General features: G+C 40.2%; 2 protein-coding genes across 3 annotated transcripts in view; both read right to left on the bottom strand.

Annotated features, from left to right (window-relative positions):
* MAML1 (mastermind like transcriptional coactivator 1) overlaps positions 1–8,450 on the bottom strand; it is a 61,617-nt gene extending 53,167 nt beyond the window's left edge. The window contains exon 1 of the mRNA XM_018051602.1: positions 7,832–8,450. Within this exon, the coding sequence (XP_017907091.1) occupies positions 7,832–8,158 (327 nt within the window). The 5' untranslated portion in view covers positions 8,159–8,450. The remainder of the gene's footprint in view (positions 1–7,831) is intronic.
* The window catches only part of CANX (calnexin), a 31,436-nt gene continuing 16,857 nt past the window's right edge, over positions 10,316–24,894 (bottom strand). The window contains exons 3-15 of one of the 2 annotated variants that reach the window (XM_018051601.1): positions 24,667–24,740; positions 24,187–24,245; positions 23,579–23,720; positions 23,075–23,156; positions 22,441–22,633; positions 20,875–21,064; positions 18,536–18,649; positions 17,964–18,120; positions 16,623–16,838; positions 15,608–15,727; positions 14,588–14,714; positions 14,324–14,403; positions 10,316–12,466 (exon numbers count right to left, since the gene is read on the bottom strand). In XM_018051601.1, the coding sequence (XP_017907090.1) occupies positions 12,413–12,466; positions 14,324–14,403; positions 14,588–14,714; positions 15,608–15,727; positions 16,623–16,838; positions 17,964–18,120; positions 18,536–18,649; positions 20,875–21,064; positions 22,441–22,633; positions 23,075–23,156; positions 23,579–23,720; positions 24,187–24,245; positions 24,667–24,740 (1,608 nt within the window). In that variant the 3' untranslated portion in view covers positions 10,316–12,412. The remainder of the gene's footprint in view (positions 12,467–14,323; positions 14,404–14,587; positions 14,715–15,607; positions 15,728–16,622; positions 16,839–17,963; positions 18,121–18,535; positions 18,650–20,874; positions 21,065–22,440; positions 22,634–23,074; positions 23,157–23,578; positions 23,721–24,186; positions 24,246–24,666; positions 24,741–24,894) is intronic. The other variant, XM_005682038.2, reaches the window with a different exon arrangement.

Here is a 24,894-nt window from a genome sequence, read left to right as displayed (position 1 = left end):
ATGTGAAGACATCTAGAGAAATCAGGCTATTTTAAAAGACCTGCATTCAAAGCATTTTAGGGATCTTGGAGTGCTGCATATGGGCTTCATATCCATGGTGCCAATTGCTGTGAATCCCTCAATGACAGGCTGCTCCACCAGGCCAGCAACACGGATAGTGCTCCAAAGTTCACCGAATACCACAGTGTCTTACACTGCTCTGCTAGGCACGGTCGTTCTTCACTAACTTAAGGGCCTTGAGTACGTAACTTGCCAAAGTTTAGCCTGTGAGTTGGGACGCTCTGAATTAGACTGGGCAGAGTGGGCAGCCAGAGTGCTGATATTTTTCATCATAGAAACGTCATTCTTCCATCCTCAACTCACCAATAACATACAGCGCTTCTAAGGAATGCTTAATGTGAGTAAGACACAGGCAATGCACAGCTGCTGCTGGGACACAACTCACGGCAAGGCTCCGCACTGCTCAACTCTCTCCCTCAGAGTTCAGAAGTGAGACGGCACTCATGGGATGCACGGTATTGTGTGCATTTGAAAAGCGAAGTCAAACCTTTCCTGACAGAACGCTGACTAACTGGACAACGAGACTGATTTTGCCAACTGGGTTACCTGGTAGACACTGTGCAAGCTAAGCGAGCTGCACTCACAGTTCTAAGGTTTTGATGGAAACCTACCTGAAGTGGATAAAAGTATTTATCAGAAACTACTGGCAAAGGTGCACTGAAGTGAATAATGTTTTTATTTTCCCAATCAATTCTGAGTATATCAGGTTATACAAGTCCTTCTAGATGAAAGAATAACAGGTATAACAGGCAATCAATTGATAAGATTTGGTAAAGCCTCTGTTACATTTCTTAGTGAGAAACTGAATGACTGATGATGAGATTATCCTTTTACAAGTCAGATGGTCTCTAATTTTCTGCTTTCATTAAAACTGACAGTGTACCTGACCAAGCTGTCGTCTAATTAACAAATTAATTTTGGATGATACATATCACTATGTGATTTCAGGCATACAACTCAAATTTCAAAAACTTGAACATTACTAAAATTAAATTTCTTTTCTTTTATGCTTAGGCAAACAAGGATTTCTGGAACTTAAATTTGTAAAGACAAAAAAATAGGAAGAGAATTAAAAACTGTCATTTTGTCAATAAGTAATATTCAGCCACAGTTATGTGAACAAATTTAGGTGGAAAAGCCTCCTCCATCTCACTGAGAGGCAAGTCTAATAAACCTTTACTTTTTTTTTCCTTCAGGGGAAAACATGAACACTACTTACTACCACAAATTATGCAGGCGAACTTTCCACGTCTGGGGAATCGCAGGACTCAGCACATGTGGAGTGTAAAGGACTGACCTGGGAAAACCACCTTGGTGATCGCCATTAGCGCCCCTGCCAGGTAAGTATAATAAACCTGTACTTTTTTGCATGTTATTTATAAAAATTTATAATGCATGTTGTTTGTTGTATGCTAATTTACTATAATAACTTATTAACATATCAAATATATACAAAACAGAGAATCTTATGAATGTTACATATATTCTTTTGTATCAATCAACTTTTTTTTTGGCCACACCATAGGGTTTGTGGGATTTTTTCCTCTACCAGGGATTGAACCTGGGTCCTCTGAAGTGAAACAGCAGAGTCCCAATCACTAGACCACCAGGGAATTCCCTATAAATTGACTTTAATAAGAGCAGAAAGGGAATTCACTGCATAGTTTTAATAACCTATAAGGAAAAAAGAATCTGAGAAGAAACAGATGTCTGTGTGTGCATGGCTGAATCACTCTGCTGTGTGTCTGAAACTAGCACAACACTGGAAACCAACTATACTTCAATAAAGAAAAAGAAAAGAAAAAAGAAGCGCAAGTGTCAAGAGAAAAAATGTCTGGGACTTCCTCGGTGGTCCAGTGGTTAAGAACCCACCTGCCAATGCAGGGGACACAGGTTTGATCCCTTGTCCGGGAAGATCCCACACGTCTCAGAGCACCTGGGCCCAGGCACCATGACCACTGAGCCTGCTCACCCTGGCCTGTGCTCCACGGCAAAGCCACCGCAGAGGGGGAGCCTGCGCACCACAGAGAAAGCCCACGTGCGGCAAAAAAGACCCAGTGCAGCCAAGAAAAATCAATTAATGGAAAAATAAAATTTCTGTTATAGAAAAGCATTCTTTAAGTGGCTGACAAAGGCACACCACTGAAGTTTTCAGATTCCACTAGACATTTTTAAAAAGTGATGTAATCATTTTATTTTAAAATGTTAACATTTATGATTCTCTGGAAGTTATATCCTCTGCCACTATAAATAGCATTTTTGCCCTTTTCTCTTTTTAAAACAGCTGATTCACATTAAACGTACGTAGTACTTCATGTGTTACATAAATGTTCTTGGTTCACATATTTCATTTAAACTGAGTTATGGTAATTTAGTATACTATTGATCAACACGACAAATGCATTGTAATTCTGATAAGCTTAAAATGTCAACAAAAATCTGTCAGGGAGGTTCACAATGTTTCAAAATTATTTAGTCCAAACACCTAGTATCAACCATAAAGCTTTTGGTGATACGACTCCTAGCTTTCCAGTTTTATCTTCCAGTCTCTGGCACTTAAAGTCTTAAATTCAAAGAATTAGTCAGTCACAGTTTTGTGCTTTTGCTTAGTTTTCCAAAAGGATAAAAATCCTATTAGATGTTCCCTGCTCTTATGAGCGCAAGCCCACCTGCTTATTAGGCTATTAAATGTTTGGAAACCTCCTAAATAAAGGAAACTGTTTAAATTTGTTTATTCCAGTATCACCCAAATCTGTGCAACTCTAGAACTCTTTTAATAGCCCATGAAATTAGTGCTTCATGTAACACCCTTTGGGAAAACATCTGGCAAAATATTAAGACCCACTTTAAAAGTCTGTAACACTTTGCAAACTTCAGCCAAGGGGCATCCCTTTCCTAGTATTCCCATAGGTTTTACAGCCTTCAACAGGGCTCTGCGATGACTACATGACATAGGTCTGGCACCACAATTCCTGGTTCCCAGCAGGAGTTCAATGTTGGGTGAACAAATGGCCAACTTAAAGATGGACACGGGGACCACCCTGATGATACAGTGGTCAAGACTCCGTGCTCCCAATGCATGGGTCCCATCGCTGGTTGCGGAACTAAGATCTCACATGCTGCAGGACACAGCCAAAACAAAAAGATGGAAACGAAGAGAAGGGGTGGATGATTCCCAAGCTCCTGCTTTGGTTGACTGGACAAGGGAAAATACTCTGAAGAAATATAAGACTGGCAAGGAAAGCAGAGAGTCCTTTTTGGATAACGAGGGAATCAAAGTGGAAATGCGCAGTCCACAGCTGCATTTGACCCTGGGTAGAGAGGTGAAGAATCTATTATAGGTGACAGATGCATGCAAGAAGCAATGGCATTAACCCTGGAAAAGAAAACTGAGTGGAAAAAACTAGGGAATATGAATATTTTAAAAGTGTGCAAAGAACATTTCTCAAGCCAAAAAACTTGGAATTCCTTTCAACTCCTTCCATTTAGTCCATCACCACCCTCTGTCACCTCTGCCTTCAGAAGCTATCCAGAATTCACCTCTTCTCCATCTGCACTACCACAAACAGTTCCAGCCTAGACCACTGCAAAGGCCCGAACTGCATCCATTCAGGCCCAGACCAATCCCAGACACCCTCCATCCAGCATCAGAATGGCCTTTAAAAAATGTTAGATCATGTGATGTTTTTCCTTCAAATCCTGCACTTGATCTGACCCTCGCTTGCCCAGCTCTCGTACAAGCTGACTGCCTGCCACTCTCTGCCCATACTGTCCCTCCTTTCTGTCCTTCACGCAAGCTCAGTAGGTTCTTGCCTCAGAAACTTTCTGGTGGTAGTTCTAACTGGAATGTTCTCTTCTGAAACTTTCAGCTGACTCATAACCTCCTGTCATTCAGCCCAAATTAAGACAGAGCTGCTACTATCATATCTAAAACTGCTACTATAAATCATTCAGTATCACATCACTTTACATTTTTTCTTAGCATTTATTATAACTTAAAATTAGTTTTAAAAATTATTGATCTCTCTCCATGAGAGCAGAGTTTCAATCTGTCTTGTTCACTGCTGTATCCCTAGCAACCAAAAAATGTTCTGACCTACAGTGGGCACTCAAATAGTTTTTGTATGAATTAATACAGGAAAGCAGGAGGAAAAGTCAGAAAGCTGGAAAGAAAATCAGAAGAGAGTAGAAGCTAACAGAAGAGTCTTAGGAAGGAGGAAGTAAAAAAGACTGATGACTAAGAAGCCACTGAATTTGGCAAGTCCATCTTTGGTGTCCTCTAAGGGGGCAGCTTCAGAAAAGTAGAAGAGGCAGAAGACAGATTACAATGGGGAAATGAGCAAATGGGAAGTGCGGCGGAAAGGGCAAAGGGAAGGAAGGAGCTAGGACACTATTTTGAGGGTGAGAAAAGACAAAAGAAAGGAGAATGTCTGTTCATGTTGCAAGCTAAAGGCAAGGACCCAGTGGAAAGAGGAATACTGATGAAAAAGGAAAGAAGATGCTAGGACAAGGTCATGAATGTTACAGGAAGAAATGCAATCCTAAAGCCACATTACTCATCTTTTCTCCAAAATTATCCCACAATGTTTCATGTTCAGAAATACCTACTCTCTGAAAATAATTCATTATTTATATAATTCTTACACAGGCTCAGTCTACAAAATAATTATTAAAATTCTGCACATCTTTAGCTCTTAGAAGGTACACACTGACGTACGTGTTTGGGGTAGAGAGGTGTGCAGTGTCCTCACAGATGGTTCAGAGAACAGAACTTTCAGAGAGAGAGAAAGGTAGCGAGGAGAGAAAGAGTATGCGAGACATGACGAAGCAAATAGGGAACGAAGACGACAACGGGCAGAATCTAACTAAAGGTAAGCAGACGCTCTTTGCACTATCTGTGTGGTTATGCATAGATACAAGTTAAAAGAGAGCGACAAAGACAAGTAATATTCCCTAAACAATCAACAATGTATTAGTAATTCTTTCCTAACAAACAATATAATTTTCTACACTAAGCAGGAAAGGCAACGTCCATGAATGGCTGACATGGAACTGTCAGATTTCTTGGTAAACTGTCACAACAACTGAAGAAGTAGGCAGCAAAAGTATGACAACGCTGTCCAAAGGGTTCAGGCATAAACCTTTATAACATTTCACCAAAGAAAAATGTTCAAGCTATTGTAGAAGGCTATTTTCATGACAAAATTAACGTTTGTATATAGTGAGTGGTAATTCTCTATTATTTGGCATCCCTAATAAAAAGAAGTCAATCCTGTCACTAGAAAATTACTATTTGGTTTTCAATGAGCACACGCAGTACAAAGAAAACCTAATAAGGTCATTCCTTGACAACTAGAGTAGAAAAAGTCTGAAGCACAGTTTCTGATTCATCTGTAACAGGATCTACCGTAAATAGATACTGGTCAAGATTTTGCTGTAATGGAATATCCTAAGGGGGAAAAAATAAGCAGAGAGTGGACTCTACTAGTAAATTTGATTTGATCCATTTTCACTTGTACAAATGGTTTGCTGATGGTAACTTTGCTAGGAAACGGATGCCTAAGAGTACTACAGGACTTTTGGAAAAAATAAGAATAATATTCCTTATGTAAGGAGTATTGGGCTTCCCTGGTGGCTCAGCGGGTAAAGAATTCACCTGCAATGTGGGAGACCTGGGTTCAATCCCTGGGTTGGGAAGATCTCTTGGAGAAGGGAAAGGCTACCCACTCCAGTATTCTGGCCTGGAGAACGCCATGGACTCTATAGTCCGTGGGGTCGCAAAGAGCCGGAAACGACTTTCACTCAGGAATATTAATCAGATCAAATACATATACAGAATTGTCAAAAATGATAATCACTTTCTCCCCTCCATCTCTCTGGGCAAAGCTGTGCTTTCTCTCAAGGCCAAGAGGCAAGAACTCTCCCCCTCTCTGAACGGAAGGAGCCACTAAAATGCCTTCTACTAAACACTCCTCTTCCATTCCTAAAACTTCACTCCAGAGCCAAAGCGCTCACCTAGAATCACGTGGAGACTGGAGCTAACAGGGTCCCTCTTCCTAGCAGGGAGGCAGTAGAGCACTTCGATTCTAAAGTTTAACTCACGAAACCCATGGGTCAAGGTTTACTGTGATAAGACACCAACATAGCACGACACACCTGATCACCCAGAGGAGTGACTAACAGGCCAGGCTCAAGTTCTAACACACTCAGAACTCATTTCTCTTCAAACAGCATGTCCAGCTTCTCTCTAGTAGTTTAGGGCTAAAAATATCATAGAGGATCTAAATTCTTAACTCTCCTTAAACAAACTGAATCACTAATAATATATATTCTAGCGGGTGTTCAAGGCAACTATTTGTGTGTAAAACTGAGATTTTTTTTTTTATGGGCTTTCACTATTTACTTAAATGGAATGACCACCCCAAACCTGAAGTCTTTCCTTTGAGCTGCACCCCTCCCTGTCTCCTAGGGCTTACAGTCTAGTTTTCAAGACACTTCTAAGGCAGCATGCAAGGATGTGCTTAAAATATTCAACATAGCACAGGCAATGCGTCTCTTTAATGTTCTGACAAAGGAGATTCTAACTGCTCTGGAGCAGGATAAAAACTGGTTTTAAAGAGGAAGATGAACTGGATCTGAAGGATGTCAGGATTCTGAGAGGTGACGAAGTGGGTCTTACAGGCAGCCTTTCCATTTATGAAGTATTTTCACCTGGACACTCATTTCTTTTGAATCTTACAAGAATCCCAGAGGAAGTCAAACACATCTTCAATTTACAGAGAAGAAAAGTGAGGATGAGAAGTCCTGACCATAGAAGAATTGATAACAATAAGCAATGAGATGTCCAGCAGTCCAGACTGATGCGGGAGAGAATAAGAATAATAATACAAACTGGGCATAGGGCCTGTGAGGGTCATAGCATTTAAAGGGTTAGAGACTAAATACCTGAATACTAATTAGGGAAGAGTACTGCCAACAGCCCGGTGAGACCTAATAAAGGCGTGAATTATAACAATACACACAAATTAAATTGGTAGTATTTGTTCTAAACTTTAAATTACCGAGAAAACAATAGCAACGAATCTTATAAGTAGTTTCAGGAAGGAAAACCTCTAACCAACAAAATTCCCTAGCACTACTGAGAGCCCAAGACGGTGTAATAATTTACCAACAAACTCTAATATCATCAGAGGTTTTAAACAGGCTTCTAATTAAAACTGGGACTGCCAACAATACTGCTGTAATCACAAATTCCAGAGTTGCCTAAACAAAGGATACTTTTGTACATCTCAATGAGCAGCACTATGCCTTTACGAAGATTTCCAAAGATTCTTGACTTTCCATTCAGAACAGTTTCAGTTGGTCAACTGAAGTCCGTCTTATTTCCATATTTAAGCCCTGAACCCTGCAAAGAGCAAGGACTCAAAGAACAGCTGCAGAATAAATGAAGCCATTATCACAGGCAACTTTAATGCCAGTCTGTTCCAAAACAGAGTTCTCAGAATTTCGAAATCAAGTCTGGAAGAAGACTCTTCCACCGCCCGGTCACCAGCCTTCCCTGCCGGGGCCTTACGGTCGGTCCTCGGGACCCTGTTTGCCAAGGCAAGGCCACAGTGCCATTTCCCGCAGATGACAACCGCTGAGTCCCAGCCATGTTAGCCTCCCCGGAGCGAGACCCAAGGCGCTGCGGGCACTGAGGCAGTCTCAAAGCGCCCTGGGCGGCGTCCGGGGCAGCATCTGGAGACCGGGCTGCTCCCCGGGTCCTACTCACCGCGACCGGGAGGCCGTGCTCAGGGCCGTCGGCGGCATCGAGGCGGGGCGCCGCCGCCGGCGCCGGGGCCGGGGCCGGCGCCGGGGCCGCGGCGGGCGGCTGCCGGTGCTTGCCGGCGCGCTTGGCCTTGGCCTGGATGCAGCGCTGGTGAAGGGCGAAGGTGTGCTGGCGCTCGAGCTCCAGGCGCTCGGGCGATACGGCCTCATAGCGGGCCTCGCAGGTGCTGTGGTGGCGCCGGCACAGCTCGATGCGCCGGCGGAGGCGCTCCATGACCGCGCTGTGCCGCGGCAGCGCGAACTCCGCCATGGGGCAGGTGGGCAGCACCATGGGCCGCGGGCTGCTCAGGCCAGGCCCGAGGCGGGCCTCTCGGGCCGGCTGGCACTGCACGCCCCGCTCCGCGCCGGCTGCCCGGCTGCCTCACTGCCACGCCATGGCCCCGCGAGCTGCGGGACGGGCTCGCGCGCGGCGGGGGTCTTCCTCTGGCCCCGCTCGGCCCAACCCGGGCAGGCGCTCGCTGCCCACCTCAGGCCTCGGCCTGTCCCCGCCGGCCCGGCCCCATTGTTTTCCGCGCCGCCGCCGCCGCCATCTTAAAATTGTTTTCGGAGCTCTCGGCAGAGGGCGGGGCTCCGGCAGCCGACCCTGCCGTCACAGCTGATGAACAGACACTGCGGCCAATTAGAGAAGGAAGAGCGGGCCGCCCGAGGGGCGGGGCCGCGCACACTAGGGGCGCGCTGGGCTGTTCCCTTGCGGAGTTTAAAAGGAACTAAGTCAGGCGGAGGGAAGCAGCTGGGCGGGCTTCAGTCCTCAGCGCTCAGCTGAGTGACCGACAGAAGCTGGCTCTAAACGCCGCCTCACGCGAACAGGCCCTTCCGGGTCCGCCGCGGAAAGAGGGGCAGCAGGCGCGGCGTAAGCCGCCAGACCCAGATGCTGGTCTGGCACCACAGCGATTCACCATTTTCCTACCGCTTCTTAAATTCGGGTTTGATAAGCTCAACAGTAGCCACGCTTTTTCAGTGTCATCGGTTTTTCTTCGACCTCACTCCTCACATTCAGCCTCACAGTTGGTAAGAATCGTACTCGAGCTGAAGGTTTCCTCGCGCTATTCTGAATCGAGTATCAATCTGCCCTTATATGAAAGTATTTCAAAAGTTACACCTACTAAAAGAAAAAATGCCGACATGAGGAAAAGTATATGAAGTCTCCTGGGGGAAGGGGTGGGCACAGTAGAACTGCCCAGGATGATGCTTTAGTAAAAAAAAAAAAAAAAACGGGGAGCCTGGCCTGCAAGTTTTGCGTTTCAAATTTTACGTCTGTTAGGTAAAATTGAATCAGACAACAAAATCCTACTAAAGACAATTACACTCTAGTATTATACCTAGTAGGCAAAGGAAGTGGGAAACTAGGGGGAAAAAAACAGGAGCAATCAAACTAGACAGTCTGTTGGGTCAAGAGAAACTAGGGTGCCAATACCTGTTGGCACCCTAACTGCTAAAGAGAAACAGGAGGTGCCAAAAGGCTACAAAATGAGACACCGTCGACAGCTCAAACATTTGGTACAGTAACTTCTTACTAGGCCAATGAAAATGTTTTAAAAGCAGAAGAAAAAATCGAGTCTTTATTCAAATAGTACTTGTTTTTATACAAATTCAGTAAAAAAAAATACAAGTGACCCACCAAAAGCAAGTGCGTAGGGCTCATGAAAACCATAACAGTCCTGCTTTTACCATTCTTCAAACATGTTTTACACCAGAATTAAAGTTCCTAATGGGAAAGATAATTGTAACTAGGAGCACTACATTTTGTGTACTCTTCAGAAAGCAATTCAAAAGCCTATTTAAAAGTACATAAAAAGTTTTGACCTAATGTTCTAAAATATCCCTAAATAGGAATAGAAAAGATGGAGTCTGATTCCAAAATTCATTCATTTTTGAATAAAAATTTTGAAGTTAAATGGTTTCCATAATCTACAAGAGTATTATCTACAAATCACCCCTCTTCCTCTGAGCTGCTAGTCATCCTATGCAACTGAAACTACTGAACCCCAATCCAACAGGAAAAAGATGCAAAGCCTACTTTGAATTATATTCACCTTCATGTGGTAAGATGAAGTAATAACTATTTCACTGTTCATAATAGTTTATGTGTATTAGCAAACTTTCATGTAGTAGCCAATTTATGGAAGATTAACCCACTCCTGAAACAGTAAAACAAATTGAAGGTTATTTGTGAAGTTCAGTCAAAAGCAGATGCTTAACACAGGGCTTTAATGTAACACCATTTAGTAATGCCAACAATCTGAGAAAAGTGGAGTGTGTTATGGATAAGAGAAATTGAGGAACACATCTGATGCAGTGGGCATTTTATATCAATGGGGCAGATAACTAGCATATAAAATAACATAAGTGCCTTTTAAAGAGATGAATACTGCTGCTGTTCTTTCATTAAGGTCAGACTTCTAATCAGGAGGCTGCATCTTCAATAAAGTGGAATACAGAACCAAGAAAAGACTTTTTATTTAGCTTTGTTTTTTGGTGGGTTCCCCCCCACCAAGGACTAGAGGGGAGGGGAGACAAACGCTGCATAATTACCCTGGATATGATAAATTACCCTGCAAATGAACAGTCTACTCATATATACTTGTTATTCCACAGCTCAGCTGGAAGAAACTTTAAGGGAAGCATGACGTGCAATGTCAATTTACGGGTGAAGGCAGACTTTTAGAAATGCAATGATCCCACACACTTACTTCAAGGAGAAACCTGCAGACATATTTTCGGGTCTTGCTAAGTAACTGTTTATTTGCACTCAATACATTTGGGAAAGTCTGCTACATAGCTAAGGTCACTGTGACCACAAAACAGATGAAAAAGGATAAAGCACTGAACAGCAAGAAGATGCATCCCACCCTCATAAGAATTTAAGTGAACAAGTAAAAAACTGAAGAGAAACAGATACAGCCTTCATCTTTTACGAATATACTTCCTTCCCAATATCTCCCCAATATAAACACTCTGGAGTGTTTATATATTCAGTGCAAGAAACAGTATCATCGGTACATTTGCAACACCTCTGAAGAAACAATAAAGCTAAAAAAAAAAAAAATCTAGTTCTGAATACATTTCAGTGTGGTGTAATAATGGTATTATTACACTATAGTGATAGGGGAGAGGCTCTGATAGCACCCATCTGCATTCCACATGAAAAAACAGACCTAAGCTCATTTATTAAAAATTCTACAAGCCACATAACTTAAAAAAAAATTGAACAGGACTGCTTTATCATGTAATTTAAGACACAACTATTACATGAACTGCAAATAAAGATTTAAAAGGTTTAGCAGCTACAAAAATCAGAAAACTCATGCTAAAAGTCACTCCCCCCATAAATACTTTTAGCCTGTGTTCAATTACAGTCAATTCTGAATTGGCTCAACTCTGGATTAGACTTCTGAAGTCTTTAAACGGAGTAAAAGATGAAGGATAGTATTCTATCCTGTACTTTGACCCTGGAAAGGTGTGGGTCTGCTTAACAAAGAAGAAACATACATATAATCACAGTAAAGCTTAACACTATGCAGAGCTTATAATAATTTTTAGCAATGGACTGTAAGCTGCGCTGTGAAGACAAAATGCATAGCAGAGGAGAAAGCTCTCGGGAATCTGGGGAACTTGAGAAGGTAAGACAGTGTCAACACAGTGGAAGATGTGATGGAAACATCTGCACCTACTCTGGAGCTCACACACGGTGGTAGCTCCTTGAGAAGCCACCTGCTTGAGAAGACTGGCGCCCAGACACTCCTGGCGTGTGAAGGATGGATGCTAGAGTGCCATATATGCCACCTCTTCCACCATTTGCAGAGCTGTGTGGGAACTGAGCTGTGCCAAGGGCAAGAGAACACACATACTTTATGGTCTAACCAACAAGTGAAATGTTTTTTTCTTTTTGTATGTCTATTTTTAATGTAACTTAAACAATCTTTACTTAAATTTGGGCTTCCATCCAATCACTCTCAATTTCCTTAGGAGGAATTGAATAATGGAAGCAAGCAAAACAAGATTATAACCACAAATGACTGCATTTTAAACATGATTATCAATTAGGGGACAAAGACACTTAAATGTTTCATAATACCAAACTTAAAATCAGTTACAATTCACCAACTTCAAATTCATCCCCCTAACATTTTTAAAGGTTGGTTTTATTTCTGCACGGACAGATTAATATATTAAATTAAGCCAAGATTTTTAAAGACTGGCAAAGTTCTATCACACTATTTTAAAAAAAACAAACATGTTTAAAAACAAAAAAAATTACAAGTTAGTTGCTTAATGTTACATTTCACAACAATTATGTTAAGCTTTTCTCTCTACAGAAACAGGGTCCTTTATGTCACAACTGCAATTATTTACTGCTAGCTGTTTAAAATTACATGGGCAAGTGTTCAGCTGGGACCTGCTGATGGTGGTACATCTGAAGGTTTTTGAATTTCAACCCAAGGTGTGCCAGGTCCTCTCCTAGGACCCACACTTGCAGGGGAAGGGGAGGGAGAGAAAAATCACAGGTCAAGTTCTTAAGATTGTTTCACTCTCTTCTCGGCTTTCTGTTTCTTGGTGATCTGTTCAAAATTTCCTCCTCCTGTTGGTTGAAAAAAACAAGAAATTCACTATCATTAGCATTTTTTTTTAAAGTAACAATTCACCACATTTTCAAGATCAACCAGCTGAGTGTAACTCATTTGAGGAAAAACAAACAAAAAAATGATTAGAAGAAAATGCACCAAAAACAATGATTGGCTCAGTGGTGGTAGAGATGTGCATGTGTGCACTTTTCTGAACCTAATCCCATCAACATTTTCTTTAAACAGGACCAAACACCAGGCTATCATATGTTATCCTGCTCAATTTTGAATAATCTACTGGTCTACGGACATAACAGTCCCACTTTGAGGCTGAGAAAGCCCAGATTCGTGAGGACTAAAGGCTGTCCAAGCCCAGGCTGATTTCATAGGATACTCAAGACTACAAGCCCAGGGGCCTCCCTGGCAGTCCAGTGGTTAGGGCCCCATGCTGCCAGTGCGGGGAGCACAGGCTGGAACCCTAGCTGAGCAAGTAAGATCCCACACGCTGCATGGCATGGCCGAAAAGTAAGACGGCAAACCCAGGGCTCTTTCCACGCTACGGCCATTACTGTGTGAGGAATTCTGGGGAATGTGAAAATAGACTGGCCCCCACCTGAAAGAATTCTGCATTCTAGTTGAGACAGAATATATCCATTGAAAATATAAACAGCATTGACTTTTATCAATGGAAGGGCAGAGTTGTGGTAGCTGGAAATGACAACTGGGTAGTTTCCAGAAAGGATCAGAATGAAAGAGAAGTGCTGAGAAAAGGGACCTTCGTGAGAATGACGTGGACTATTTTCCTTCCCTCATACCTCATATCCAATCCACCTGACTGGATCAGATCCAATCTGTCCAATCTGATCAGAAATCCAGATCAGATACTCATGTCCTTCTCTATCACCCTGCTCAAAGCCACTGTATCTTGCCTGGATTATTACAGTAGTCTAGCTAGGCTCGTTGAATCTCCCTGGTCTGCAGAAGACATCAAAGCCAGAGTAATCAGATCCCATCAGTCCTTTGCCCAGTAGACTACGATGCCTGCCTGTTTCACCAGCAGGAAATGTCAGGTCCCATACAATAGCCTCAGAGGCCTCACCTCACCTGGAGCTCTCCCCGTGTTCTTTTTCTCCATCCTTGTAATCTACTGGCCATGCTGGCCTTCTAGACTGCCATTTCAGGTCCTTTTAGCGGCTGTTTCCTCTGCCAGGAATTCTTTTCCCATGGACATCTCCATGGCAAAGCCTTTTACCTCTTTCAAGTTTTTGCTACGCTGAGGCCTATCATCTTTAAAATTACGTACAACTCACTCTGCCCCAGTACTTCCAAAACCTTTTTCTGTCTTTTTACTTTTCACAGCTCATTGCTTTTTATCATACTGTTCATTTACTTCCTTAAGATGCCCAATGCTTACTGTTTCCTCCCACTAGAATTAAGCTCCTCAAAGGTAGAGTATTTTTGTCTTGCTCACTAACAATGACTCCAGAAATACTTACTGAATGAATGAACAAATGAATTCATCAGCAGGAGGGACAAAAATTTTAGAATGCAGTGATTTGTCCAAGAAATAGTTTTAAGGGCACAGTGAGGAGAGACAGACAATGATAGAGGACTGTAAACAACTTGAACCTACCATTACTGGAAAGCACTTTACTAGTCTTCCCTTGCCTTCTGCTTATTACAGAAAACCATTTTCAGCAAGGAAAATAGTTTTGAGATTCAAATGTAATTTAAAATTTAAAAATTGAATTTTTTAATGCTAAGAATCCCACTTTTACAAAATTGGCTGTAACAGAATTTTTACTGTCATAGCCATTGAAAATTATCTTATGAAAATACTCTATAAAATCTACTCTCCCCCCACTTTCTATTACCTCTGCTTTAGGTTTCCTGTCTTCCTCCTCTTGACTGACAGTGTCACCATCTTCTTCAACATCACTTTTTTGCTTCTCTTCTAAGAAGTCAAAATAAAACAACTGAGCAAAATCTTACACTTATTTTTTGGTAACTAGAAAATTAGCATTAGAACATACTTCTAAAGAGTCTAAAACAATCCTGACAGTAACTTGCTTATAAGGGTTTGAAGCAACATCTTAGGGTGCTGGCTCAGAGCAGATATTTTGGGGTCTACCTCTTACCAAGTTTCTCTTCACCTTCCTCCTCTTCATCCCCCTTTTCCTTCTCCTCTTCCTTTTCTTCTTCATCCTCCTTCACATCTGGCTGAGGAGCATCAGTCTTTTTGTATTCCACAGGACTGGCCTGTTTCTGAAATATTCCCCCAAAGCGCAACAGGTTTGTTCATATTTTATGTATTATATTACCATGTAATTATTGAATGCCTATGAGCAAAGTTCTGTGCAAGTGGTATGCTGGAGCAGATACAAAGAAATGTGTAAGAAGGAATTCCTGCCTGAGAGCTTCCTCTCCAGTGAGCATGTGTGGTTCAAGGTAGAAGGAACAGTAGACGCAACGGGGTCAGGCAGGAATGTGTAAGTCTAACTAGTCAAAGGTGACTGAGGTAACACATATGCAGAATAGTGGCAGAGGATGAAGCTAGAAAAGAAGCCTGGGGATCAGGTTACAAAACGTCTCGAATGCAGTATGAAGCACAAGTCGTCTTTAGCAGAAGTAGAGGGCCTAACCAAAATTTTCTTCTTCTTTTTTTTTAAATTCCATATAACAAAGACTAAACAAGAAAAACTACAGTAAGGCTGTATTACTCCTGTATGTGGTGTTTGGGGGAAAGGGGGGAATACTGAACAGAGAAATGAATGGATAACGAGAAATCAAAGATTGAATTACGAAGTATATGAACAGAAACAGGTATGCCAGCAGGAAAAGCTAGTCTGTGCCCAGATGGGTCAGTTTTATATCTAAGTTGTTTTTTTTTTTTCTTCCTTCTTTCAGAAAGCTGCTGCCAAATACGAAGGAGAGCAATACACCAGACTAGCAACTGAGGGGCTAACAATCCTTCTTCCATCTGGGCACAATAAATGGCCACTGAAAATAGTGAACAGGGTTTCAGAAGTCAGCATCAAATGTGGCTCAGTCATTACTGAGCTGCTACAAAGAAAAACCTCTGGCAATATATCTTGGTTATTTTTAACATGGTAAGAGTGAATCAAAATAAAACAAAACAAACTAACAACAACTCATACCTTTCCAGAACAGCAGAAGAGGATGACAAGAAACACGGGCAGAGCTACAGTCAAAATGTAGACCACCCAGAGCCATGGGCGCTCCTCAGCTGCTTCAATCATCTGCCCCACTACCCCTGGCTGGAAAACAAGACAGCACGCATTTCACGGTCTGGCTTTTGACACTAAATATAGGCAGTACTATCCCACTGTTAAATTCCTGCATGGCACTGCTCAGATACCATTTTCACAGGATTCAAGCCTAGATGTCCTCACAGTGTAAAAAGGAAATAAAAGTCTCAATTTTCCTGCTGTCTTTATCATCAAGGGTATTTCTCTTTCCTAGGTGTGAAAGCTGGCTTCCCAATTACCTGCAGGCTTCCCAATTACCTGCAAAGTTTCTTAACCTCAGGGACCAGTGAATGTAGAATTTCTTTTTCTTAGTGTGTCTCCAATTTTCAATTTGGCCTTATGACCAATTATTTGAAAATTCCACTTATTTAATAAACCAAAATTCAATATTTAAGAGTGTATTAAAATAGATCCTAAATGGAAAACTTTGTTCATTTTTTTTACATTGTTTAAACTGGAGAATAGTTGATTTACACTGTGCTAGTTTCTGCTGTACAGCCAAGTGAGTGAGTTATACATGTATCTGCTCTTCTAGATTCTGTTCCCATGTAGGTCGTAAAGGAGTGTTGAATAGAGTCCCCTGTGCAGTACAATAGGTTCTTACTAGTTATCTATTTTATATATAGTAGTATATTTGTCAATCCCTGTTAACTATATTTTAGCACAATTTTAAAAGAAATACCATGCATATAACACAAATATAGACTCTAAAATCTTTGTATTAACCTAATGAAATCATGTCCAAAACCCCAGTATTTTGTCTTTAGTAAACACAGGTCACACTTTCTATGACAACATTCCCAAATAAGGGAAAGGACAAATCTTAGAAGATCGCTCTTCACCAACAGTAGCAATTAGTTACCTATAAAAGCCATAAATGCACAAGAAACAGGGAAGCACGAACCTCAGAAGCCCCATCTGCAGCTTTCTTCAGACCCCATCCATCATTGGCCCAATCGTCAACTACTCTTCGATCACCACAAACAATAAAGTTGTCGAAGAAAATGTCCGAAGTCATAGACCAAAGTTCCAAACCAATAGCACTAAAAGGAGTCATTTTGAAAGGCTCTAGATCTTCAAAGAAATCTGGATTTGGTATTTTCCGTGGTTTCCAGATTCCCTAGAGAAAAGTATTTTAAAAAATCATTTCAGATAATGATCAACACAAATTTACAGTGAACCTAAATAAGATGAATTCTGCATTATCTGTGAAGTAAGTGCTGACCGGGTGAAACTTATCAGGAGGAAAACAATAAACGCTACTAATGCCTCTAAGACGGCTGACTCCAACTACTTCCCACTTCTACTTTCAGTTTCACCCATGACCTTGATTCAGACCAACACCTTGCTCTACCTGGCACATTCCAAGAGCCTTCACTCTTATCAGCTAACTGCTGGCAGGAGTGGGAGCATAGACCAGTACAGACTTCCTCAGTGGTGAAGTGCACACGGTCTTCAGTCAGATACTTCACCTCAGACCACTACCCAGAGAAATGATTGCCACATATACTTAGACTAGTACAAGAAAAATCACTGCAGCAAGGATTCTAAACGCAAAAATGGAAATTCGCCTAAATGGCCGTCAACAAAACAGCTAAGGGGCAACTCTTCTTACTGCCTGCACAACTAAAAATACACTTAAAAACAGAAAAGTACACACAGTCTATATGTAGAGATAGAACTTACATTTCGAAGTAAGCTGTAAAGTAGAAATTAATGAGTTTAAATACTCTGACTAGAACAGAAACGGAAGTGAGACCAGGGTCGGAATTGTTACAGAGCCACAGTAAACTTGAAGCTTTAAGGTACCACCACCGGTATGATCACCTCATTTGAGCTTCAGAGTCTTTTTATAGCTGAAGATACCGAGGTCAAGCAATGGGCTAACTCACGGTCAGGAAACCAACTTTCACCATAGTCCCCTATCCACGCTGCCAGAGACTGCCAGTTTGGATATTTATGGCTGGAGCACCCCTGCCACATGGTAGGAGGGTGTCCAAAACACAAGTTTTCATTTTTGTTTGTTTTTAAGTTATAATGCAATTATGAAAGCTTGCCTTTCCACTTTCTAGGTTTATCTTTTCAACACAACACATAAGTTCTCTCTTAATTCCGAAGTTTACTTTGTTTTTAATTCAATTCTTTGAATATAGAGGATCAATCTGTGGCAGGCTCACTACACACTCGAGAACTATCTGAACACAAAGAGCTCAATGAAGCAGCTCAACCATCAGGAGGTACCAACCTGGTAGTTAGGGTTGTCAATCATGGGGGGCTTCCATCTGCCCTTGTAATTAGGGTTGTCAATCATGGGTCGCTGCCAGACACCGCACCCAGGGGCCGACTCACACTTAGGGTTGGCAATCTGAGGAGCCTCCCATTCTCCATCCATATCTTCATCCCTGTAGAGACATAAACAAACTGCAAGTGGATTCTGTGAAGCAGGACTATGAAAAGCTACCCCAGGGCTTCCCTAAAATCCTGCAGGAATACTCAGCGGCGTACTACAAAGCATCATTTTGTTTCTGCATTTCCAGTAACAAAGGATTTTCTGTGACAGATACATTAAAAAAGAGATGAAAATGTAATCAATTTAGTTTGTTGAGCTCTACACTTAAGTTTGAGCAGTTGAATACTGGAGTGGGTTGCCATTTCCTTCTCCAGGAGACCTTCCTGACTCAGGGATTGAACCCAGGTCTCCCACACTGCAGGCAGATGCTTTACTGTCTGGGCCCCCGGGGAAGCCCTGGCTGTATTAAGTACTAACTTTCCCTTCAGTAAAGAGCAGGCAATGTTAAAGTTAACCAACGCTCATACCAGTCCTCCGGCCTCTCTGCGTCTGGGTCAGGCACATACTCAGGCTCATCATCTAACCAGCCTTCGGGCTTCGTAGCTTCTTCATCTGGAATCTTAGCAGGGGCATCCTCATCCCTAAGCACAAAAGAAAAAGACAATTAACAACAACACTGGCCACAGAACTACAATGATTACAGTGTGGTCCCACTTTGTGAAATAGCTCCTCCTAGAAATATCTAAAATCATATGCAAGGGTCTAGTATGCAGAATATATAGAGAACCCTTATGATTCAATAATAAAAGACAATTTAAAAACCAGTAGAGGATTTGAATAAACATTTCTTCAGATATACAAATGCCCAAAAAGCACATGAAAATATGTTCTACATCACTAGTCATCATTTTGAATGCAAATCAAAACCACAATAAGATACTACTTCATAACCAGTAGGATAACCATAATGAAAAAGGACTGATAAAACTAAGTATTGGCAAGGATATGGAAAAAAATGAAACCCTCCTAAATTGCTTGTAAGAAAGCAAAATGGTGCAGCTACCTTGGAAAACAGTTTGGCAGTCCCTCACAAAGTTAAACATAGTTACCATGTGACCTAACAATTACACTCCTAGGAATATACCCAAAAGAAATGAAAACGTATGTTCAACCCAAAACCATTCATTTGAATGTTTATAGCAGTGTTATTCACAACCATAGCCCCAAAAGGGAAACAACCTAAATGTCAATTAAATAAGGAATTGATAAATAACATGTGGTATCACCCACAGGATGGAATATTATTCAGTCACAAAAAGAAAGTATCAATACAAGGTTCCACATGGATGAGTCTTAGAGTCTTAAAACTATTATGCTAAGCCAAAGAAGCTAGACACCAAAGACCACACATATCTTACTAATCCTATATCCAGAATGGTCAAATCCATAACACAGAAAGTAGATTACTGGTTGCCAGGGGCTGGTGGAAGGGAGAAATAGGGAGGAAGTAACTGCTTCATGGGTATGGGCTTCTTTTTGGGTGATAAAAATGTTTTGGAATTACAGTGGTAATCACCGCACAACACTATGAATATACTAAACCAGTAAACTGTACATTTTAAAAGGGTGGATTTTAGCATGTGAATTATGACTTTAACAGTCACCCTTCTAAGTTTATCAAGAAGTACCTAATTTCAAAGCTTTCTGCAGTTACTGTAAGACAGTGCCACTTTAGCTGGTAACCAAGGACATCTCCTCTTCTTGGTCAGGGTTATGCTTCTTTTAGAACTATGCTAGTTTAAAATTGTGTTAGGACTAAAACTTGTCTATCACTCACCTGACCTTTTAAGCTGAACATTTACTTCTCCTCCACAACAAAACAGCTAGTTAAGGAATACAATACTGAACAAGGTGAGCCCAAATCTAATGTTCACCAAACATACAAATAAACTCACTCTTTACACCAGTGCAGCACATAAGTATCAACTAGAATTTCCCTAAGAAACCTAAGAGGATGCTTTTACAAATGGAAGATCAGTTTTATATTTCTCTTTGTTCACTTTCTAACATTTCCACAAGTCACCATACCAAGTGTTCAAACAGGGTCATATACAAGAGGACAACCCACTGGTTTCCATTTCTGACCACTCTCCAATTTGCATCCTGCATAAAAGACCGCTCAATTGCCCTCGTGTGTGCTAAGCTCGCTCCTCTTCCTCTACTTTTGCACATGATATTCTCCTTCAACCAGGAAATACCACTTCCCATCTTTACCAGTTAGTTAGCTCCTGCCCACTTTCAGTTCCCAATTTAAAATACTAAAGCTTGGTATACTTGGTGCTCTGGTCACCATGGAAACACATATTAGATCATTCACCACATGCACGCCAACTTCGTTGCCTGTCTCACAACTACGGTGCGGGCTGTGCAGGCAGCAGTGTGCCTGTAGCTTTGTATTCCAGCGCCCAACAGAGCGCAAAGATCTCCTGAGTACTGTTTAATAGGAGAAAGGTTATTTTTCAAATCAAAATTTTAGAACTCCAGCTTTACATTGAATTATAGAAGCATGGGAAAGGCCAGGCCAAAAAATGTGAAGTTTTGTCACAAACCAACTGTGCTGCCACAGGCAAACCCTATCATTAGTTTCAGCATTTTGGTGTGAGGCAGTCCAGATGATCACGACGGCCCTGGTGATCACTATGTGGTCACTACTATTTTCAGCTGTAGTAGTCTGCACTTTTCCTAATATTTACACTGCATCACAGATTGTACAAATTATCAGATTTCAACCATCATTAGATTGCTTAAGCCACATGGAATATATGAAACGCTCCACTGCATTCAAAAACAGGTACCAAAGACTCACCAGTCATCTGGTTTGACAGCATCAGGATCTGGTATTTTTGGTCTTTCATCCCAATCTTCAGGCTTCCGGTCTTCTGGGTCCTCAATTTCACGTGAAGGATTTACAGGAGGAGTCATGTCATTTAACAGATTCCCACTGTTCACAACAGATTGGTCCACTAATATTTCAAAACTATTATCTGGATTCAAGACTGAAAAAAATCAAATGCAATTTTTGTAAGTTAATTAGCCACTCATTCCCAAGTTTTCTTTACCACAAAAGATCGTATTTCTAACAGCAGGCAGAAGCATGGAGTAATGACTTTGGGTATTACGAGTCGGAACACGGTCACGGAGGCTCAGCCAAGTTTGTACTCTTTTCCTTATCTGTCAATCATAAACATTAGTTCTTCAGGTTTTTAGAAATTAAACAACAGGTAAAATTTTAAAAACAAAATATTCCATGAACATGGAATATGAACACAAAAACATCAAAAAACCAAGAGTATGCAAACTAACTGCAATATTGGTTTGTCACAAATGGTTACACACAGGTCAACAGGCAAATAAGTTTATTTATTATAACCATCTCCCAGTAGAAAAGACCCATTTCCTCATTTTCTGAGTTGGTATTACCACTATCTATGTTGCCAACAGTTCCAATCACACAAACCTTTTATTTATTAAACCACAAATCTACTCAGGTTGTACTTTTGGACTCCAGTGAAGAATGCAAATGTAACTTTAAATCTATAAAGGTATCTTAAGTGGAATTATGCTAAAGCCTGGATCCTACAACTAAATGTCTAATAGGCAAGTGACTAGATCACAGCACATCCAGAATACTGTGGAAGATAACAGAGTAAGTACTATGCTGCTATCCTAAATGATAATGAAGGTGATCAATGTTATCAATGAAACATTCTCACAGAAAATTCTCACTTTGTTAAGAGAAGAAATAAAACATATTTAACCTTTAATATAAAATTATATGTGTTTACACATATATACATGTTTATTCACATATGGCCAAATACGTATCATAATGTTGATATTTCAGATACTTTGTCTTTTTTCCTTTCAAATTTCTATGCTGAATATATATACTTTCGTTATAAAGAAAAAAAGTTATTGCATTCTTCAGGAAAAGAAGCATGACTACATGTGATCTCAAAGCAGCAGAAAAAGCCTTATGAATATAAAAACCCCATTCCAATGTCTGAATAATTATACTCAACTGTCTAGGTGCTGGAGCATCCAAACAAGTTCAACTAGAAGACACACATTTCTATTGTATGTCCTGTTACTTAACATTCTATCAATAAGAAAATAAACAAAGGCAGGAGATGAGTGGAGATCAAGCAAAGAATCTTTTTACAGGACATAAAAGCTTTTCTTAAAATCTGTTTCTCAATTCAACCTAAGGAAGAAACATTTCTTTTAGTGCTGAGAAACTAAGTTCTTCTCACCACTATGATATTAAGTCAATAGAGATTGTTATTTGCAGGTCATTTTCATTATAATCTTTAGAAGGATAATAAATGGGTAGTGCCAAAACCCCCTCAAATTAATTAATAGTTTTTCTTACTTAATGTATAAAGATGTGTTTTCTTATCAGTAAAATAGGTCTTCAGATCTGCATCTGGCCTCTTAGCATGCTTTTCTTCATATACACCTGTTTTGGGGTTTTTGTGGCGGAAGATGAAGTGCAATTTATAGTCCTCTCCACATTTATCTGGACCAAACATAATCGTATAGGGGGTCTTGTCGTGGAACTGATCCTTCAGAAACAAAAACGAATTAAGTAACTCAAAGTGTTGAAAAGCAACTTTTCAAAAGTATGATATATCCTCTTACAAAATCCCAAATAGTGTCCTATTTATTCATTTATGAGATTTGTACAGATACCACTGAAAATAACCAGAAATTTCACTGAGAATGATTAAAAGCATAAAATAATGCATTTATCTAGAGAGTTACTGCTTCTTTTATAAAGTTTGCTAAAACTAAAAATTACATAGGACAGAAACTAAGAAACAGCTTCAAAATTTACATTTCAAATAAAAAGCACAGAAATGTCAAAGTCGATATTTCCAACTTCCAAGGTATTTCAACAGCAGGAAAGAAGACCTTTATTTTCACAGGTCTTAGAAAATTTTCTTTCGTTCTCTCTGAAATTCTTAAAAGGTAATTGGGTGGCCACATAAACAGAAAGCACCTACCAGATTGAGCTCTGGGGTTTTGGAAAGTAGTTTCACATAGGCACCGCCACATTCTATCCCATTTTGGAAATTAACTTCATACCTAATTTTAGGGGGAAAAAAAAGCAGAAACCATATGGCATTAATTTATTTCCCCTTTCCCTCATTTTGATCACATGTTTTATACAGGTTATATGTAAAAATTCCATCTTCTACTGTTATATCCACCCAATCCTCCAAAATTAAATAAGTAAAAAAAAAAAAAAAAAAAAAAACGTAATGCAGATTCCCAATAAATACTTTCTGCAAAATCCAGGAGTTCATTTGGTATCAGGAGGAAAAATAGCTGATTTATTTTAAAATAATTTATTGGGCATGAAAAAAAATGTTACAAGATGCTGAAACACATCCTAAAATTTCTATTGCAACATGTAATTATTTTCATTATTTTTTTACATAGAATAACAGTTTTAAACAGGTATCATTCTTCCCAGAAAGCTTCTATCAACCAAGTGTTTTACTTACTGAACAATGAGAGGCTTGGTATCGAAGATGAAGGGCTTGTTTAGCTTAGTAGAGATAGCATGGTGTTTGGCCCGAGACATCAACACAAGTCCTTTATCGCCTGGAAGTTTCGTTTCCTTCATTTCATCTACCTCCCATTTTCCTGCAAGACAACAAAAAATAGTTCCACTCTCTAACTACACCTCTGAAGATCCTTAAATGGTAATAAATAAAACTCCGAGTTGTATAAATCCATTACACAGACAAATGTTTAACCTGTTCCATTTATCTCTAAGAGCTGGCCTATTAATATTAAACACACATAACTGATAAATATTAGGATATAGTTTTTAAAAACCCAAAGCACATGCATTTTACCAATGCCTAGAAAAGACCTTCCATGTCCAAAATACAGCACCATGGGTAATAAATTATCTTTCTACTTTATAGTATAAAAAAAAATTAAACAGGTCTAACCCTATCAAATATAACGGGACACACAAAGATAGCAAAGTTCCAAGGAATAACCTTAAAATGTATACATACTACTTTTAAACTAGTCTTGAGATACTATGGAAACATACCATATCTCAATCTGCTATTATATCTAAATCAAATGCAACTCTCACCATCATATTTGGCAATTTCGTCATCAGTGTCATCTTTCTTGGCTTTGGATAAAATCCACCTGTAATTAAGACATCCCCCCAAATTAAGAATCAAATTACAGTTGGCCTGTAAAAAGAAACAATGTAAATAATAATAAAAACAGGGACAATTCAGCTCTTCTTAGCCCACCTAATCACTCTACTTTCAACTTTTAAATATGTCTTTCAAGTAGTGATAATATATTAAACTCAAATCAAAAATCGGTAACAGAAAGTACCAAACTCATGAAATAATTTCACTTTTTAAGACTCAAGAGAAAAAAAATATTTTCTCAAAGAACAAAATACGAGGTGAAGGGGAAATAAATGGAAGCAAGAACCACATGTTCTGAAAGATTTTTCCTAAATGGGACTGAAAATATAAAATACTATCTGAAAAGGAATCTACTATTCTAGTTACATGACGTTTGCCTCTAAGATTTTTCCCTACAAAACGCTTACCCTGACAGAGTTCCTCTGTCAAAAGAATCAGCAAAATACACTTCCCCAGTTGGAACTGGAGCTTTGTAGGTGACCTGTGTTAAAAACATAAAAATGAATTAAGAATTAAAATATTCTCAGTAGATCTATTCTCTTGGTTTGCTTTCACACTTGCATGACTGGCCCTCAAATCCAACCCATATAATTTATCCTTGGGACAATATAACAAAGGTTGACAGAGAGAGCAGT

The sequence above is a fragment of the Capra hircus genome, chromosome 7, assembly GCF_001704415.2.
Source record: "Capra hircus breed San Clemente chromosome 7, ASM170441v1, whole genome shotgun sequence".
NCBI classification, from domain to species: Eukaryota; Metazoa; Chordata; class Mammalia; order Artiodactyla; family Bovidae; genus Capra; species Capra hircus.
Note: the sequence above shows the minus strand (reverse complement) of the source record. Positions and strands in the feature narration are given on the sequence as shown.